General features: G+C 48.2%; 1 protein-coding gene across 1 annotated transcript in view; it reads left to right on the top strand.

Moving 5' to 3' along the window:
* The window catches only part of LOC142563734 (uncharacterized), a 71297-nt gene that overhangs the window by 23443 nt on the left and 26907 nt on the right, over positions 1-20947 (top strand). Inside the window, exons 6-7 of the mRNA XM_075674334.1 lie at positions 2740-2955; positions 12866-13445. Coding sequence (XP_075530449.1) covers positions 2740-2955; positions 12866-13445 — 796 coding nt within the window. The remainder of the gene's footprint in view (positions 1-2739; positions 2956-12865; positions 13446-20947) is intronic.

The following is a 20947-nucleotide window of genomic DNA, read 5'->3' as shown; positions in this document are numbered from 1 at the left end:
TTTTTCCAACTGGCCAATTTTTCGGACGTTTTCGCCGCCCCTAGGGAGTTCGAAATATTGGACGTGGACTGTGCAACTGACCAAGAAGATGCTTCAAATTATCCGTGGGGGGAACGAGTGGCGGAAGGAGGACAAGAACAGAAAGAACCTACGCATTGAGGAATGAACGGGAAAGGAAGCGTGCTGCTGCCGTTTTGAAGGAGCTTGAGCTCAAAAAACAAAGTGCTGGCTGATGCTGAGATGCAGGTGTGCCTCATCCAAACCAAAATAAACTCTTTAAAGCAGTGAAACACACCGCTGAGGCGTCGTGCGCGGGCTGAGAATATGTCAGGACAGTTGAGATTGACTTACAAGCTGTTGAGAGAGAATCTCAACTGTGGCAAAGTTCGGGCCTCCCACTGAGCTCGCTATCAGTTGATAGAAATAGTTCGTATTCGAAAATATTTGCTTCTGTATGCATCTCCTTTTTATTCGTATTTGAGAATGTCCGACTTGATATGCAATTTTTTTTTCGTAGGCATTTTATTTGCTGTGCATTTTACTAACCCCTCCCTTCTATTCTCTTTTTGAATAACATAAACACTACTCCTTAGTAGTATTCAAATTAGATTAAGTAATTTTCTTTTTACATTTTTTTCATATGCATACTAGAGAGTGACAGCATTGGGCAATATGGTTTCAGCCCGTCTTGACATAAAACATAGTTCTGCATCACTCAGGGAAAACCTGGAAAACTCGGGGAATTTGGAAATGTCAACTTGGTAGACACCCTGCATGTACGTGTTGTTGATTACTGGACAAAACATATATATCTTGGCAAGCTTGGGTGCCAAGAACACGTGACTGAAAGATTTTTGTAGTCTCAAATATGCTGCTGCCACAGTGTGGATAAAAAGTTCATTAAGGTTTCTTTCATTGAGCCTTAAGTCACATTTGTTTGGTTCAGTTCTCAATTTAAGAACAATTATAACTGCAATGAAAGCATGCATACTTGGCAGTTTTGTCACAAGATTTTGCATGCAGTGAGCTGTTGAGCCGGCGCACAGTAACTCCAGTTACCTCTCCATGCAGACGTTTGCGACCTAGCTTCTCACCACCAGTACACACATGGCCCACTTGAGGCTCAACAAAATAGCGGCAATCAGCATTTTTGGAATGCAAATTACCGTACTTACTCGCATAATGATTGCACTCGCGTAATGATCGCACCCCTGAATTTTGTCGTGAAAATTCAATTTTTTTCTTTCCCGTGTAATGATCGCACTTACCATCTGTCAAATGCTACGCGAATGACTCTTGAAGACATACCAAGTGGTCTGCACGCACCCAACATTCTTAAGCAGATGTCCCGTTTCATTCCTTTCATCACTTTCTGCACTTCCATGAAAAAAAAAAAAGCTACAACAAAACTTATCGGCTTTATTATTTGTAGGCTGCATAATGGTTTTGGTCAACAACAACATAAAGGGTGCCTTTGGATTCTTCTCGTCTGCACTCGTGGGCACGCAATAAATCGCAATCGGCAACGTTAGTGGCCACGTTTACACTGATACATTAGAAGTGTACCCTTTTCATGCGCCGACGCTTGTAACGCAGCTAAGATATTCGCTCACCCTTAGCGGAAACAAGCCGTGTTTTTCAGCAACAACGTTCAGTACATCGCCAAACTGCGATCGTATTATATGTTTTCCGGCCACTAGATCTCATGTAAAGTATAATATGCGTGAGGTACACACAATCGAGAACATCTAGCTGCCCGGCGCACACTCAGTTTCTCCGTTCGGTACCAGAGAATCTTCTCCGGAGTCGTTGCACGCAGAATTCACAGCTATCACCGCCAATCCTATTGTGATAAGCATCTTCACATATCTGTTTCATGGCGCGCGGTGCCGCCGGAAGCCTAGTGCTCGCTTTTGGTAGGCGAATAGCAAACATGCCGCTGTTCCCTGCTGCAGACTGCAATCGTATACATTTTCCGGCTGCTAGATTCCACGTGAAAAAGAAAAAGTGCGAGGTGCACGCAATCGAGAACAGCTTATAGCAGCCCGTCTCTGGTAAAAACGACAGCGTGCAGTAGTTTCTTATTCCGGTACATGTACCAGCAAATCTCCGCCTGGGTCGTCACATGCCGCATTCACAGCTATCGCCGCCAAACCTATTGTGATAAGCATCTTTACCTATCTGTTTTGCAGTGCGTGGTTCGTAGTGGCATTGGTAACTTACTGCACACCTTTAGTAGGCGATAATCCAAATGCGCCGCCGTACCCTGCTGTAGGCGGCACGATGGGGTCATCACATTTCGCTTCAGTGGCATCCAGCATCACCTATTAGCTCGATTTTGTTTCGGTTTCCCGTCGCCCTCTGAAAACACCATGCAATAGGAAAACAACAAAACGCATCTCTGGCTGCCGGGGCACCACCAGCTCGACATGCGACGCTTTGCATTACGTAGATGTCAACAATAGTTGAGTGTCAAATTTTTTATTACTTCGGATCGTACGTTTTCTCTGTTAGTATGTTTTTCCTCTCGTTTTCTTTCCCCCAACACGTATGAACGAGGTTCTACTGTATTTGTTTTGAGTAAATTTAAGAGGTTCACGAATGATACAACCACCAAGTCTTCTTCATTCTCCTGATATAGGTTGTAGAAAAATTCAAATGTTGGCCTTGTAGCACTTTCATTCAACGTTAGGTCTGCTGATAGTGCTTGACTGCTGTCTATTCTGGGGGCCATTGCAGCCAATGCAACACCAGCCATCTTCACAGCAGCACCCTGCTATGAATCAGCATGGCCAACAACCACACATGGGCCAACAACCAGGTGGCCAGCACATGCCGCAGCCGCCCTCGCACCCATCAGCCATGCAGCCTGGCATGGGCTCAGCACACCAGCCCAGCCAAGGCCACCAAATGCCTCAGCATGCCGCCAGTCCGCAGGGACCTGTTCAGCAGCAGGTACTGCCATTTATTGGCTCTAAACATGCGCTGTCAGTTACAAATGTTCTCAAGTGAACTTGCTCAAACTCAGTGTGAGCGTAAAGTCATGCAGTGGTGCTGCTATCGTAGGCGCTACTCTGTTTTGTGAGTGAGCAACTTCTGGGAGCCAGGGCTCATTTATTGAAATGCATTTACCCCAAGTAATGTTGCATTGGTCTGAATGAGTAAAGGAATGTGAACTGTCCTGTACTGTTGCTCACCATAAGTGCGGCTGACATAGTTGGTTTTCTCAAGCTAGGAACATTGCCATAGCACAAGCATTTCTTGTGTACAAACCCACATGAGAGCTATGATGACAAGCATCTGCCTGCTCTGCACCGTGTGCAGCTGCATGCCATTGGGCATGTAGTTGCTTGTTATCATAGCTCAAGAGTGCGGTAAGAACATCTTGTGTGGCAGTGTTGCTTGTGCCTTAAGAGAAATGGCCAGTCCAACAGGTTGCCACTGTTGCTGTCTCTTCTGAAGTGTAAATATGGTTGTGTGTTTTTGGTTGAAACAAAAAAATGTCCACCAGTTATATTGCCAATTGGGATATACGGACACCAAACGGTAATTCGTGCTCAGCGGCGACCGCCAAAATGTCTGCATGATCGAGAGTCCGAAATACCAGATTCAGCAGAAAACAAGTGACTTTATTCCACAAGTGGTAAAAAAATGTGTGCCATATTCTTGTATTCTCACTTTGGCACCTTCAATAGACTATATGCAAAACCTACAAGTGCACTTCTCCACACACCTTTGACACTCCCCCTCAGGCTAGAATCTTATCAGAATGCGGGTCAGCGACGTTATTCCTGCCGCCATTCGTTCCCCGCACCGTCCAAGGTCTCAAAACGTGTCTCAGCTTTAATTGCGGTAGGGAAAGTTACGTTGGGGAAAGTAGCTTTGTAGAAAAGTCTTTCTGAATTTTGCATATTTTCTATTGCACATGACTAGTGCAAGACGCATGGGCGCCTACAAGTGATGACATTCTTGGCACAGAGTCACGCATAGTAATATCACAGTACCAGAAACGCTGTCACCGGTGGATCCATTTGGTGCTAATCATGCAAAATATCGCAACAGTATCTTTGAAAGTGATCGCCCAAGAATATGGCCCAAGTTTGTCAACAGGTTGCTGCATGCACATATGCTTGCTTCTGACCTAGACAGCCTGTGACTGCAATTCTGTCGCAATGCCTTTTCATGTTTTTTTTTTTCCAAGTTTTTCATGTTTGTCAGTGAACGAGCTTATCACTGGGCGAGCTTATCACTGGGATTAGCCACGTGAACAACGGGGGATGCCAGAAGGCATCGCTATGGAATCATGGCCCATCTCTCCACCATTGTGGTGCTGTTGCTTATGAAGAGACGAAAGTACAATAAATGCATCTACCAAATCTTCATCCCCTGGCACATTAACAAAGGTCAACTGTACTGTGCTAGCTGAATGATCACACATTTCTTTGTAACAGTCATTGTTCAGCACTTACCTCTCCGCCCTCATCAGCACAAGACATAAAGGGTGGAGCTTGAGCCTCTTGTAACTGCTCGAAAATGTTCCCCAAGACTGTCTTGAGTTAATACCTATGTTTTACAGGAACATTTTAATGTGATTTGTATCTGAAGACCTTTGCATTTCATGTCATCACTCAGGTGCTGCACGGGCATTTCTATGTCATTAGAGGAAAACGATTTCTGCAATACAATGAATTCGGCATTTCATTCGAATGTATTTCTCTGGATGAGTACTCTCGCCAAAGAGTGGCCGCCAGCAAATAAAATAATAAAGACGTAAGCAATACAATATAGGATGTGAAATGCCTCCATTTTTAGATGCTTTGTGATTTTCGAAAAGTTCTACTTATTTTCCCCCAAAAGTTTATGTACTATCCTCGTTCCCAGAAAAGTTGTTGAAAGCCCTGTCGGCCATGTTTAGGCTCAGTACAGAAGCTGTAGCGAAGCGCCATAGCAGAAGTACAGTGAAGGTGAGCGCGACTGATTGTTGCGATGGCCTTAGCTCGGCCTGCACCCAAGCTCTCAACAAAAAGGAACAGGATACATTTATGCGTAGCATCTAATGCAAATCAATGAGTTGCGGAATTCACATGTATGTTCAAGGACAGAATGCCGCCCAACGCTGAGAAGTGTCTCATCTGCTGTGAGCACCACAGCAAAGAGGTAGCATTGTTCACTGAACAAGCAAGGCCGGGTGATCTCTGAACGTGTTGCATCATGCTGTTTTGTGGCTGTAAGTAAAATGCGTTGTTCGAAGCAGCACTCATTTCGCTGGAAATTTCGTTCCCAATAAACATGGATGTTGCAATTACTGCCACAGTTGTGAAAGCATTGGCTTGCAGCTGCTCTTTAAAGGGGTTGGGACACCAAATTTTGAGGCTATAAAAAGCATGTTGTAGGCTGCTTCCGTATGCAAGGACACCCAGAACGAGGTATTGGACGCTGTAAACATTTCAAAATAATTTTAATTCAGGTCCAAGAGTCATTAAAAACTCCTTCTCGTAGTCGAGACCCATCGCTAGCGCGGCAGTTACTACGTCACAGAGGAGGAACGAAAATATAGACGTCATAGCACACCAGCACAAAAATGTGACGTATGATGAGTAGCGATGAAATGCCGATTACGGAGCCTGCTGAGCCGAGCAACCGAGCATAGCCTCCACTACGACCGAGCTACAGGCATATAGAAATCCTTTCTTAATGCAAAGAAGGGGCAAGGCGTGCAGACACTGACACAAGAGGAGAGAAGTGGACAACACGACCGCCGCACGCCGGCCCGCGAACGGCAAACTGCGTGCGGCAAGTTGCCCTGCGGACGGGCCTTTACATGTTTGAGTGTAACACTAGCCGGCCGACTCCGAAAGGGACCAGGATATACGGCGTTCGTATTGTCTGCTTCTCTCCTCGCATAGTCGCATAGTTCGGCAGCTCGGAGCGGACTCTCCTTCGCTTGGCCTTTCCACGTTACCGGCCCGTCCACGTTACCGGCACGGAAACTCGCCGCACGCCGTTTGCCGTTCGCGGGCCCCCGTGCGACGGCGGTTTCGCTCGCGAACGGCGAGATTTCCTTGCCGTAGAGAGGACGGGCCCGGGACCCATTTGTGCGGCTGCCGTACGGCGAAGCGGCCAATCAGCGACCGAGGAGTGGTCACTCTGGCATCGACGGCAGCTTCACCGCCTCTGATCGTTCGACGCCGCCGATATCGTCGCTAGGCCTTTTCCGGTTCACTTCAAAGCTAAAGCTTACGGCGCTTCGGAATGAATCACCGACTCTCACAAGCCGCAATATTTCTTACCGTTGTTGTCGCTCTTCGCAATAATTATAATAAACGCGACATGCACTTCGAATCGCCAGTGGCTGACCTCTACTGGCAGAGCACGCGTATGCGCGAGCAGACGACGCAGCATCGTTTTACGTCACTATTTTTTGTAGGCCACGTGACCAAGCCATGGTGCGTTTCCTCCTCTGTGACGTCATAGCATCCCCCGGAGCCCAGAAACCGAAACCGAAATCGCTCGGTATAATAATGCTATTATTAAATTATTTATCGGATATATATGAATCCCGCTGTGTGTATCGTGCTCCCTGAAGCATGACGCAACGTTTGAATCAACAAACGCATGAACGAAAATTTTGATGTCTCCACCCCTTTAATATCCCTCAGCTCACTTGCCTCGGTGTTTGTTTTAATATCTAGCAGTCTGTCTTCATTGGTGCACCTTGCATACTTGCAGAAATAGGCAACGATTCTTCATATCTGGTCGGTGAGAAGGTGCATTTCAATAGCGTCGTCCTGCTCTGCCATGTTGGCTATGGTGCCTGTTGACCAATTACTAGATTCCTAATGGGAAAGTCTCTCTTGGCTATTCACATAACCGTAGTGTAGGATATTCACATAAATACCATCAGGCTCAAAAATAATTCTAATTAAAAATGGATACGTTAAGGCATATTTTTGACATACACTGTCATTACAGTCGAGCCCAGATATATCAAACCCGCATATTTCGAATTATTGGCTATATCGAACACACAGATTACCCCCTTGAAAATACTATGTAAAAGTATAGGACAATTGCGTAGTATATCGAATTCCATTTTTGTCAGACATTTAACATATCGAACGCCGCACCGCGCCCCTGGGAGGTGCGCTTTTCCCAAAGACATTCGTGTCCGGTCCTCAGGGGAAAACATTTCCGCAGAGTCAGTCAGCAGGCTCCTCCTCTGTGCATGCGCGGCCATCGCCTAGCGACGGAGATGCAGAGCCTTTCCCCCGTTCTTGCGCCCCACCGGCGCGAGTTCTCTCGCTCCTCCTCTACCGCCGGCGTGTGCATTGGGCAAGGGCATTGGAGCTCAGCAAAGAGAGTGCGCGGCATGGAGACGCGGCGACGTTTCCAAGCCAAGCTTTCTGGGAAAAGGGAGAGAGAGAGAGTGAGGGGTCGGCACGGTCGCTCGTGGGCCAGGGGGTACAAGAGAGCCAGAGAGGGCTCAAAAAACGAGCACAGCGCCTTCGACGGCATACGACGCAGCGCCTTCGACGGCATATTCCGCCGATCTTTTTCCCCGCTCTCTTCTTTCTTTTCCCTTTGTCGTTCCTTCGCAGCCCCGTTGACTGCCGCTTGAACAGGCTTCGCTCGGACTGCTCCATCTGCGCATCGCGCGTTTTGTTGTGCATACCTCTGTTTCAACGTGCCGTGTGTAGCATGTGTGATTGCGGTCGTATGGTGAGCTATGGCATCTGCAGACATAAAAAAGAGGAAGAATCTGGACTTTGCAAGAAAGCTTGAAGTAATTCGGCGTGTCCAGAATGGAGAAAAGAAGTCCTCCGTGGCAGACACATTCGGCATTCCGCGGAGTACTTTAAGTACGTTGTTAAAAAACAGGCAGGACATCAAGCTTAAAGCAGGTGAGGAAAGTCGCTCGGGAGTGTGTCGTGTGCGCCCTGCTGCTTTTGACAAAGTGGAGAAGGCACTCTATACGTGGTTTCTTGAAATCGGAGCGAAAAATATTGCCGTGGATGGCCCGATGTTAATCGAAAAGGCCAAATGGTTTGCTACGACTCTTGGCGAAGAGAGCTTTTGCGGTGGCACTGGATGACTGCAATGGTTTAAAAACCACCACGGCATTGTAGGAAAGGTCATTTCAAGCGAAAGTGGGGCTGTCAGCAGCCAGGAGATGCAGCAGTGGCTTTCTGAGGAGTGGCCGAAGATCACTGAGAAGTTTTCGCCTGCAGAAATCTTCAATGCAGATGAAACTGGTCTCTTTTGGCAAATGTTGCCGAATAAGGCACTCGCTCTTCCTGGAACCTCATGTCATGGCGGTAAAATGAGCAAAGTGCGTGTGTCGGTGCTGCTTGCAGCCAACATGGACGGCTCGTGCAAGCTACGGCCATTTGTGATCAGGAAGAGCAAGTCACCGCGCTGCTTCAAGAACTGTAAACAGCTTCCCATCCGCTACGGCTGTAATAGGAAGGCCTGGATGACACGTCAGCTTTTTTGTTGAATGGCTGTAGGCTTGGGACGCTGAGTTGGGCAAGTCGGGCCGCCGAGTTTGCCTTCTGGTAGACAACTGTTCGGCCCATCAAACGACTTGCAAGCTGCACCACATTGAATTGAAGTTTCTCCCGCCGAACACCACAGCGAGACTGCAGCCCCTCGACCAGGGTATCATAAAGGCATTCCAGGTAGGCTATCGGAAGCGACTTATTCAACGGCTCCTTGTAAACCTCCGCATGGGAACCGATCTCAAGATTGACCTGCTCGGCGCGATCCAGATGATTACCGGCGCTTGGGGTGACGTGAAGCAGGCCACAGTAGCCAACTGTTTCGGCAGGGAAGGCCTTGAAGTGGCCGGAGATTAATGTCCGGAAGCTTTAGATGACGATGAGTGCTTGGAGGACGCGTTCTGCGACTTGTCCAATTTTCACAGCGGCGTCTCGTCTGAAGTTACTGTTGATGACTTCATTAACGCTGACAGCGAAGTTCAAGCAGTAGCCGACCTCGCTTATGAGGACATTGTGGCCGGAATAGCTGGCGTTCAAGACGGCGATTCCAGCGACGATGAGGGCAACTGTGTTTTCGAAGAAACGCGTCCGTGCACAGCCACTGAACTGGCGTCAGCGTTCAGCCTGATTCGGTGCTGTTGCGGCGAAATGGAAGGCACTGGGCTCTCGCACCTGGACAGTCTCGAGAAGATTGAGACTTGTGTTTTAAACTTCATTTCCCAGAGGAAAAAGCAGCCCAAAATTAGTGATTTTTTTTTTCCGTGAAATAAAGCGCTGTCATATTGTGTGCACATGCTATGTGATTCGCGGCTGTTCCAATCAGTAAGCCACAATTTTTTATGATCGCGAGTGCTTTTTTGGCCTATATCTGCATATCGAATTTTCGCTATATCGAACTATTTTCCGATCCCCGTCGAATTCGATATATCCGGGTTAGACTGTATTTCCATGCCTTGTAGTCTTCCAACACATCGCAATGGCCATCGTCTGCGAATGACATTACAGTAAAAGCTCATTAAACTGTACCCACTTAAACAGTAGTTTCCTTCTAAGCGGCGAACCGCGTGGTGGTTCAGTACGTTACCTCACTGACATAACTCGACTGCTTCACACACTTGAATTCCTTCACTCAACCTCGGTGTGCGTTTGCCACACCAACTATGTGCGCATAGTCCAAAACCCCTGCAACAGACTCAACCAAAGCGAGTTGACTAAAGCTGCCGCTTGCCAACCATGTGAGGGCCTATTTCCCATCATCCCATTGCTCTAAATTTTTTATGCCTAGGCTTCCAAATTGTCACGTGACGCTCCCTCTTCGTATTTTCCTTCCTCCATGCATAGCCACCACTTTGGCAACGCTAGGCCTAGCTGCTTCGACGTTTGCTATTGAACTTCTTGCTTTTCGGTGCCATGTTTTTCAGTAATTCAATTCGCCACAGTCACCAATGGCACCGACTCCGCCTTTGTAATCTTCGCGGTTGGCTTCGAAGCTCTGAAAGCACGACATATTGCATAATGCCGGTTCCCGAAAGTCAACTTTGCCTCAATACAATGACATTATGTAATGAAGCATACATGAAGTATTGTGGTGAAGCTTGGCAAGCATGTGAAGGGGCAATTGTCACGGGATACAGTATGTATTCCCTAATTATACATGCGTGCACACGCATCTCCTGTCGCAGTACGAGCACCGATATGCCTAATAAGTGTACTGGCAGGCCTTCAGAGCTTTTTCGGATGTGCCTGTGGCAATTTTAACCCTTAAGGGCAGTAAAAGACATGCATTGATTTTTTTCTGACATTTTCGTGGCCCCTAGGTAGTCCGGAAAATTGTACATTGACGGTACAACAAACCAAGAGGATGCTTCACATGGTCCGCAGGGCGAACGCATGGCGGAAGGAGGGCGAGAACACAAAGGACGAATTGAGGAATGAATGGAAAAGGAGGTGTGCCACCACTTCTTTGAAGGAGCTTGAGCTCAAAAAACAAAATATTGGCTGACAGCAAGGTGCAGGTGTCGCTCATCCAAACCAAGATAAACTCTTTAAAGCAGTGAAATGCAACAGTGAGGCGTCGTGAGCGGGCTGAGAGTGCATCGGGACAGTTGAGGTTGACTTTTCGGCTGCGGAGAGAGAATCTCACATGTGATTACTCCTTGGTATTCAAACTGGATTAAGTCGTTCTTTTTTTCTTTTTTTAACATGCTTGTCAGCCCGTCTTGACATAAAACAAAGTTCTATGTCACTCATGAATTTTGCAAAGGCATTCAGGGAAAACCTGGAAAACTCGGGGGAATTTGGTAATGTCAACTTGGTAGACACCCTGAAATCACAAATGCAGCCTTTGTGATTAGTGGCTCAGCTTGCTCAGCAGTTTGGGCACAGTGGTGACCACTATAGATGACTAGGCTTCGCTATACGTTTCAAAGAGACGGTGCAGAGACATAGCCAATAACCATGCAGTTGGAGTCCAAATTAATGCATGGCACACTGTTAGTTGTTCAAAATTTCGTTGGTCCCTAAACGTTAGGGCCATGGGGTCCATGGTGGGGCCAAGGAGCCGTCCAAATAATCAAACATTTCCAAATTATTGGTCGGCAACTCTATACAAGAATCTTGGCAAAAAGTTGGCACATGGCACCACTAGGGCAAGCTTTTAACCCTTTGGGTGCAGGGTGTTTTTGTGTAGTGCAACAAATTCAATTTCTAAGTACTCATCAGCAAGCTCGAAAATCAAATGTCATTTGTTGGCGATATGTTGCTGAACTTTTTACAAATTTGAAAATCTGAAAATTCAAACAGAAATTGGCTTTTGCTAAGTAATGATTTTAATTGGGATAATCAGTATCCCTCAGGCAGCATGGCCTCTTTGTCACTGTCATTGTTTTTTCACAACTTGGAATCAACATCAATATCCTCCGAATCAGGGTTCACAAGTTTTTACATCTCTTCATTGTTCAGAGTTGAATTTCTGGATGTTTCACATTTGCGAATTATCTTGGGCATGGGCAGAAGTGTGCTTCGCAGCCAGACGAGTATATGCAGGCAGGGCACTTAAGGGTTAAGGCATATATAGACTGGTCATTTAACATCAAGCCGCACATTTATTAATGGCTATAGAAAACCCTCATGAGGTCGCTAGCACAAAATCTTGCAAGGTGGACTGTTGCTTCAATTACAGTGGAATCTCTATAAATGGAAATCACTTAAAGGGGCGCTCAAGCACTTTTTATCGAAGTGGAGGAAGGCATTTGAAGTGAAAATAGGCTATTTCAGAAATACTTTGCTGCAAGAAGTACTTCAATGCGTTCAGCAGAAGCGGAGTTACTGAGACAAACATGGCCTTCACTGTGCTCCCATTCCTTCTTCAATGCCTTGCACTGCGAAGGCTATGACGAAGTGGGGTGTGCCCACAATGCTCTGCCTTCTAAATGTCACCGTGGTGAACAGTTCAAATTTCATTTTTGATGTTAACATAGGTGCCACGACTTGTGCCTTTGGTGCCTACTGCGCGCTAAACATCAGCCAAACGCAGTTGTCCTCTGCAAGCCGCAGTGCACTTAGCCAGTGGACTCATAGCGGCACCCCACAGCGGCCGCGGTATCTATGTAAACGACCGCAGCTTGATGTCAGCTGTCGGCCAGTAGCAGCCATCTAAGGGAATGACGAAATAGTGCGTCTACAAGAGAGTGAGGACGGGAACTTCCATTGAACAAAGGGCATTTGAGGGAAAGGCGACATTGCAATCCACTTGCGAGCTCCACTCACTGCGTACAACAGCAAAACTTGGCTGAAATGTTCACCGCAGTGTGTGCTACCCCACGGACCATGTTATTTCACCAAGCCCAAGGGATGGTTCAGGGCCCCTTTAAACGGAACATCATTCTCATGGTTGGTTTTGTATTCATGCAAATGTATTCAACTCTGTCTTTCAGTAAATGGAACTCCTGATAAACGGAACCAATTTCCCTGGTCCCTTCAGGTTCCCTTTAAAGAGAGTCCACTGTAATTGCAGTACAATTTATGGGATGAATTATTTTGGTTTAGTGCAGTAGTAGAAATCTTGCAAACCTGTTCTTGCTTTGCTTTATGCAATAAGAATTTAATTCTGCAATTGAGACATGGCAATGAAACTTGAAATTTTGTTCAAAACTGCCACATCAAGCATTATGTTAGGCCCTTGAATACCGTCAACCAGGCCTTAAAATTTTTCCTAAAATGTTTTTTGTTCTTTGAAAGCTGTATAAAGCCAGGCTAACAAACAAGTTGATCAATAACTGCCCACAAATTGCTTAAGTAGCTACCTCCCATTAGAGTGTTCAGTCTACCAGGGTTTGCAAAAGAATTGGGATGTTGCTCTTCCTTAGATGCAGGCTGCACAACAGCATCCATCACAACACGGTGGGCAACACCAGGGTCAGCATCCAGGGCAGCACCCTGGTCAGCATCCTGGCCAGCATCCTGGTCAGCATCCTGGCCAGCATCCTGGCCAGCATCCCAGTCAGCAGCATCCTGGCCAACACCCTGTCCAACATCCAGTTCAGCACCCCAGTCAGCATCCTGTCCAGCATCCCGGCCAACACCCCAGCCAACACCCAGGACAGCACCCAGGTCCACATCCCAGCCAACACCCTGGTCAGCAGCAGCCACATCCTGGCCAGCCACACCCAGGTCAGCACCCAAGCCAGCCACACGCCTCTCAGGCCCAAAGTCAGCATCTTGGCCAGCACCCATCGCAACACCCAGTACCCCACCCAGCGCCACATGCGGCACAACACCAGGCGCAGCATTCCAACCAGGCACAGCAGCCACAGCAGCAACCCCAACAGCAGCAGCAACAGCATTCCTCGCCACCTCCGGTGTCTTCGCCACCCAGTGGCCCAGGCACACCACAGCAGCAGGGGCCTTCACCTCCTTCCCAGCATCACCCGCCATATGGCAGCCAGGGTGAGATACTGCTGGCTTACCTACTTGCAGCATGTACTCAGTTCTGCCTTTTTGGTTCTCATAAAACTCGGGACACTACAGTAAAACCTCAATAAACCGTATCCGCGTAAACAGTAGTTTCGTTTTAACGTAGTAAAGTCAAATCCCCGACTCAGCGGCCATTGAACATAATGCGTTTTGTATCCGCATAAACCATACCAGCTCATTGCATGCGTATCGGTTAACAGGTAGTGTTTGCTCATGTTTCCACTCTTCGTCACACAATCATGCCAGTGTGTCGTCCCCGTCGGGCGGCTTGGCAGAACAACAAGCCATAGAGATCAGAACAACAGCCTCCAAGCGCCCTGTGTGTTTATGCATGAAGCCACATCAACATCATTGCGGCGCCGTGCCAGAGAGTGTTGTGGTGTCGTGCAACCTAGGACTCGCGTCATGCCAAAGCTCGAATAAAAAAACGCCAGGTGCTCAGCATAGAAGAAAAATTGGACATCGTTTGTGCTATCGAACGTGACCCAAAGAAGTCTGCACTGGCACTCGACAGGGATCTATCGTTGACTATGGTGTGTGACATTAGGAATGGGATGTGTCTCGGCAGCGCTGCTGCGACCGCGAAGAGATGTCTGCTACGAGGTTCGACTTATCGCCATCATTGCCTCTGTTGTTGCCGAAGTGTCCCCTAATGACAGTGATGAGAGCAACACGGAAAGTGACAGCACGGGTGATTCATGCCCGACAGTGGCAGAAGCTGTGCCTTACATCAGCCTCATGAATGCAATCATCGTGACGAGAACAGCACCTGGCAATGAAAAAGGCGCCCCGCGACTTCTGCAGCGTTACCGCGCGCGTGCACGGAGAATATGCAACGCCAATGAGGAATCTGCCATGCGAGTGTTTGCCAATAGGAAGGTGCTGGCTGGAGAGCTGGCTCACAGCTTTGAGTTTGAGGCCATCGTCACTGCTAGGCCACTGCGGCATCGCGACACTTTTGCTGCGCGAAGTGAATAAATACAGTCAATGACCGATTTTTCGGACCCTCTAGGGAACGTAAAAACGTCCGAAAATTCAGGCAGTCCGAAAAAATGAATGCATGCAAAAAAACGCACCCTTTTTCTTTTTTTTCTCAGATCTAGAGGTAAAGGGCGAAGTAACAGACTTCCGAAACCCTGCCACAGCATCAGTGAAGTGGCTATAAAAAGAGACTTTCAAAAACTCTGTATGCAGCTGACTGCCGGTTTATTATGCACATGTGCATCGTCGGGCAGCCGGTGTTATTGCTGCAGTGGCTTGAAGAACTTGTTGTTTTGACGGCGTTCTGGTTGCATGCGATCATATTCGCCTCGATCTAAGCAAGGGTCATGTCAGCACTGTACGCCGATGAAAGAGTCAACAGTGCTCGCGTCAACTCGGCGCTGTAGGCGGTGCAGGCATTGGCTCCTCATTTTCAACATCGGAGTCATCTGAATCCCCCACAACCTGACGGACTATTTCCTTGTCAGTCAGTTCTGCGCGGAAGTCGAGCTCGTTGTCAGCGTCAACAAACTGTTCAAAAGTTATTTCCGTGGGTATGGAAACCCCAGCAGAGCGGAGGTCGTTGATCACGTCGTCCGACGGTACTGCTTTCCGCGCTTCGATGCCATCGGCAAGGACGACGAAGACTGAGTGGGCGCCATCGAAGGCAAGCGAAATCAAGTTGCGAACAGTGGAGTTCGCTGACGAGCGTCGAAGCACCTAGGCCTAGCGTCGCAGAGCACACTTGACCAATGCCTCCTTTACTAGATGCCCGCCGCGTTGCTCGCTCTGCCATTGTAGCGGCGGTTCTCTTAGTTCGTCATAAATTCCGTGAGGCGGCGCTCGTTGCCTTTTCAACTTCCGGCGGATGTGGCAGCGGCGGCTGAAATGCTTCCGCCGGCGCGTTTTATGCGCAAGCGTCTGTTAGCGAGCGTTATTGCAGGCCTCCGAGATGGTGACAGATGCCTCGGTAATCTCAGAGGTTGCGTCACGTGATCTAAGTTGCAGAGGTTCACCATGAGAGGCGCTCGTTGCCTTTTCACGGAAACGAGAAAAGGGAGAGGGCACGGAACAGAGTTTACCGGACAACGCGGCAGGCATCTAGTGAAGGAGGCATTGACTTGACACAACAGCACAACCACACACCACGCTAGCCAAAACGTGGCCTGCGCAAACAAACAAAATGGCGCCGCTCCGGAAACTCTGCCGGAGGCGGAAGTGCGGCGATGAACATAGCCAGCGTGGCCAGACCAAATCAGTGTGTGACGGCTAGATTCGGCTAGTTGTGGTTCAAAGCGGTGATATGCTTCGGCTGCAAGTGGATTTCCTTCGCAAGGGCGCTGCGCGAGGAGCCGAAAGACCTTCCGTCGGTTAAAAAGTCCGGAAAATTGGACGGCGGGGGGTTCGAGCGTCCGAAACTTCAGATGTCCTTATACATTGATTCTATGGGGCTCGTGGCGGTGCCGCGAAGACGTCCGAAATATCAGGCATGTCCGAAAAATTGGGCGTCCGAAAATTCAGTCGTTGACTGTACTGCATGTTATTGCCCTTTCATCACACTCTCTCTGAGTTCAGTTTTTGACAGATAAGTTGGCGATCTCATGCTATTTCGGTTAAGCAGTACTACTGTTTAGTACGTACTCTTTCCGAGCTCCGACCAACTACGGTTTAACGAGGTTTCACTGTACTTGTAGTTTGTAGGAGCAGATATAGGGGCATGTTTATTGGCGCCCATTTGCCTTACCTTAGAACTCAATGTAGTATGCGTATAGCTCATAGTGCAGCTGTGTGAGATGAAATACTGTTTACAATGCCGCTGCTAGAAAATCCAACAGACAAGTGAGGCAGTAGGCGTGCTTCTCAGCAGGGTACGCTGGCCGTAGAGGCGAGAATTAGTGAAGGAGGGCATGTTGCGCAAACGAACTAGGACTAGAAAAAAACAGCTCATATACTGCATTGTGGTATGATTTGTATGGTACAAGATGCTTTGCAGAAGCATGGCAGAAGCTGCAGATGCACAGGGGCTGCCTATAAGACTGAGAAACCTGTGCATCTTGACTCATGGTCTCTGAGCTGTGCACACCACCCAATTTTTGGAGGCCATATTCAGTTCTGGCTGCTTGTCAGCAGTGTGCACTCCACGTCAAATTTTGCATCGTACCCATTTTTGATGGTGTTCTTCAGCTTTTCAGTCTGTGTGTGCAAAGTAAATACAGTATAGTAGAACCGCTATAAGTTTTGGAAAAGAATCCGAGAAAAAACCTACTAATCAAGAATATGTTCAATTGAAAGTCTGGAAATTTTGACAGACTCAACTTTTGTTCGCATTCATGTAATGTGAAGCATTGCCCATATCATTGCAGCACGAGATGCCAATTCCCACTGTGTCGGTGGGGCCTGAGCAGTACCGAAATGCTTGTCATTTTTGCAGCTTCGGCATGCTTACATTTGTGCTCCTCGAATTTAGCCTGGGCCAGCAGTGTATTTGGGCAAGGCGTTTTGGAAGTTTTGACGTGCCAACTTGGTGATAATTGTTGCGGCAAAAAACGCACCTTTAAAGCACAGCTCTTAGGCGCCCGTTCCTGCGGTAAGCGGCGGCGGCACACTAAAAATGAGAGCTAACGCAGAGCGGGAAATGAAAGACGCGAGCCGCAACAGTGGCGAACAGTGAGAGTAGCCCCATCAGTGACGTGCGCATGGGAAACTGGTATCGTGCGGACCCGCCTGACCGCTCGTTTCGTACTATCATCTTGCTCGCGCCAGCTCTCACTCGTGCTTGTTTGGTTTTGCTTGGTTTGGCATTGTGCACGTTTGTTTCAATTGTCATGGTTTGCGATTTTTGTAATCCGATTGTATGTATGATGGGAATTGTTTAATACTTTCTGGAAGCCACGCGGGCACCAGCAATTACACCTGAACTTTCGGCGACTCATTAATAAAAGCTAACGCGCTTCGCCCGCAGATCAGGTTTTCGCCGATCACCGACTCTGTTTGCTGCTATCGTTGTGCTTGAGTGTTACCGTATTTATACGATTGTAAGTCGACTCGAATGTAAGTTGACCCCCCATATCGCGTGACAGGAAAAAAAAGGAGAGCATACCTGAGGGTGCATTCGATAACGAAAATTTATTAGTAGCTGACATGGTCACTGGACTACTCGTCTTCACTAGTGCTGCCATCGTCATCGTTGCTACGGTCCCACAGCACATCATCGTCCAGCGAAATTTCGCATTTGGCAAATGACCACACCACAACATTTTGTGGAACAGCCGCCCACGCCGAATGCACCCAACCACACGCAGCCGTCAGGGAGGCTCTTTTGACAGGTCCAGTTTTCATAATTTCGCGGTCTTATGCCACCAGCCACTCGTATTCACGGCGGAGCAGGTCCTTCAAAGGCAAAGATCCGGGCTTGTTTCATGACCATGTCACACTTCACTGACACGGACCGATCACGCATTTCAGCGACGTACGCCGCAAGCTTAGCATACAGCTCCGGAAAGCATCCAGACTTAGGCACGTGGGAAATTTCTCACTTGCCATCACGGTGAAAATTTCGCTTCGCTGCAGTCGCCACTCTCGCACCACCCTTTCAGAAACATCGAACTTGCGGCCCGCTGTGCAGTGATGTTTCTTCGGCGTAAAGGATGGCAGCCCTCTTGAACGCTGCTGTGAACGAGTGCCGAATGATTAGTGCGCCTGATGCACTCATGACGACTGAGGAAGCATAGAAGTAGCACGCAGCAGGCAGTCAATTGGAACACGTCAAACCAATGCCTTTTGTCAAACTATAGAGAAAGCTAAGCGCAACAGGGAAAGAGAAACCCGTGAGCGGTGTCTGCTGTTCCATTAACTACCGATACTCCCCGCAAGCGCTGCCATTCTAAGGGTGCCGCTGCGAATGGAACAGCGGTGCTTCCATCAACTATCGACACCCCCCCATGAGTCTTGCGTGCACTGTAAAACTCTCAAAAATATTGGAAAACCCTTCCAAAAAGCAAGGAAAAAGCTACAGGTAGGGCCATAGAGCAAATATAAAATTGTAACTACATTGTAACTCCCGTTGTTCACACTGTTGTGGCGGTGCCATGTTTCGGTTTCGATTGTAAGTCGACCCCCCCCCCCCCCCCCCACTTCAGATTTTCACATTTAAAAAAAGTGGTTGACTTACAATCGTGTAAATAAGCTACTTGTTTTTATGGGCACAAGTTCGCCCAATAAAGAGTTAAATTTGTAACTCACAGTTTTGCCACTGTCATTCTTCACTGTCACTACCACGTGACAGTATAATCATAATACAGTCGAATCTTGGTAATTCGAACTCGAAGGGGCCCGAAAATTTGTTCAAATTAAAAGAAAGACTTGTTCTTGAAGTACTCGTGCACCATAGCACGATGCACAAACAGTGCAAGTCATGAAATATTGGGGTGCGCAAGCACATAGCGAGAGAGGACCACAGAACAGCCCACGCTGGCCAACGCTTGCTTCCCGATAACAGCAGAAAACGAAACTTCAAGGAGCAAGCTGGCGCCGGGCTGGCGGGGTTGGCGGCACTGGTGTGGAGGTGAGTGCACGGGGAGACTGTTGATGCTGAAGGCGTTGAGAAGGAGGGTGAGGGGAGCTGAGTTGCAAAGAAGGATGGGAAAGAAGCGGATTTGCTTTTCTGCCACCTAAGATTGCCACCTAAGCAATGGAGTTGCCGAGGCCAGACTGGGCCTTTGCTGCTGCTTCACTCTGCATGATGGCATGCTTTTGTAGCGTAAAGCTACACTACATGGGTTGGAGCCGAGCTTCGCATGCTTCTGCGCCTGCCATACTGTGCATGCGCAAAAGCCGCGTGATGTCATGAGAGGCACAGCTGCATCACCCTCGCCGCCGCCGTGGCCACAGCCAGCACGTGCTTCTCGCCGCGTTCCAGAGGTGTGACGTCACAGTCTTCGCAGATGCGCCGGCGCCGCACGGGAGAGGCGGTTGATGCAGCACGCTCGACAGGGAGGTTAAGGAGAGTCGAGCCGCTGCCAGTCGGTGCAAAAGACTGGAAAAACCTAAATTCTTCAGACCCCGAGGTTGTCGCTTGGCAGTTGGCCGTCGAGCGTCGAAAGAACGAGTGTGCCAAGGCAAAACGTGCGGTCGAGACACCGGAGCAACGTGAAGAACGCCTAGCAAAAAGACGTGACCAAGAAGCTCAACGACGTGCTATGGCCTCCCAACAACAGCGGCAGGATCAAGAGAGTCGCAGACAATCGCAAGACTCGTCGGTGCACTGAACATGCTATGAAACTCGGTGAAAGGTCTAGTGCATCTACACTCTTCCTCTTGGACTTTGTGAACAATCCGTTGGGACACATTTGTGACGTATGTGAAAGGCTGTGGCATTTGGATTGCAAGGCCAAACAAGGCCATAGCCAGATAAGCTAAGGTTAGCAAGCAAGGCAAGAGATTAACCAAGCATAACCGTACCTTTACGCTACGTATATCCTGGCATAGCTGAGCTAAGCCACTGCCAATTTTTTTTCCTTCGTCTGCTCATAGATCAGCGCTGTGTTTATGTTCTTTGTCCTGCATTCTTAATGCGAGTAATGTCTTATCAACATGACGAAGTCGTTTCCACTGATCATAATCATGTTTGTGTGCTCCCTTCTGTTGTGGCGTCAGCGCATTAGGAAAACAAAGAAAATGAGGTACTGGGTGTCGTCTTCGCATCCTTGTATTCAGGGTCTGTGTTTTCATTCAGTATTGGATATGGTGCACTGTTTCCAACAACCTTTTCATCGGTATGTCTCAGTTTAGACTTATCATTGTGGAAAAACAGGCGCAAACGAGACCAAACCTAACCAAAACAAGTGCGAGCTAGAGCTGACATAAGCAGACAATAGTGCAAAACAAGTAGCCCAGCTGAACCAGACGCTAGTACGAATGAAGCTGTCGGGTGCTTCTGCATGACACCAGTTTCCTGCACATACGTCGCTTTAGGGGCCACTCTTATTGGTTTCCCTCGCTCGCGGCTCGCTTGCCGCCGTGGCAAACAATAAAAAACCGGCCCAGGACCAATCTCCTGCCGCAGGCGCTTTGCCGCTAGTGTGACTGGGGCATTATGGCACGACACAGAAACGGCGATCTTGCAATTTGAGAGGGTAAAATTTCCGCTGTTTTTTTACTTCACGCGTGGCGTTGAGGGGTCCCTCCTAAGCTTTTCCTCTATGGCGAGGTAAGAGCAATGCTGGTCAGAGGCGCCACCGCGTGATTTGGCACGCTGCTGAGAACATTGTCATGTACTTAGATTTAGGTGCAAGTTAAAGAATCCCAGGTGGCCCAAATTTACAGCTGTGCCTCATAATCAGATTGTAGTTTTAACACATAAAACTCCATAATTTTCTTTTTTTAAGAATTAGAAATTGCCTGAGGGCACTACATGAACAGCGTTCGTTGTACATTGATGGGCGTTGTTTGTGGTGGCTACTGTGAATATTTCTCATTTATTGTGCTTGAATAGG

The sequence above is a fragment of the Dermacentor variabilis genome, chromosome 1 (genome assembly GCF_050947875.1).
Source record: "Dermacentor variabilis isolate Ectoservices chromosome 1, ASM5094787v1, whole genome shotgun sequence".
NCBI lineage: Eukaryota > Metazoa > Arthropoda > Arachnida > Ixodida > Ixodidae > Dermacentor > Dermacentor variabilis.
Note: the sequence above shows the minus strand (reverse complement) of the source record. Positions and strands in the feature narration are given on the sequence as shown.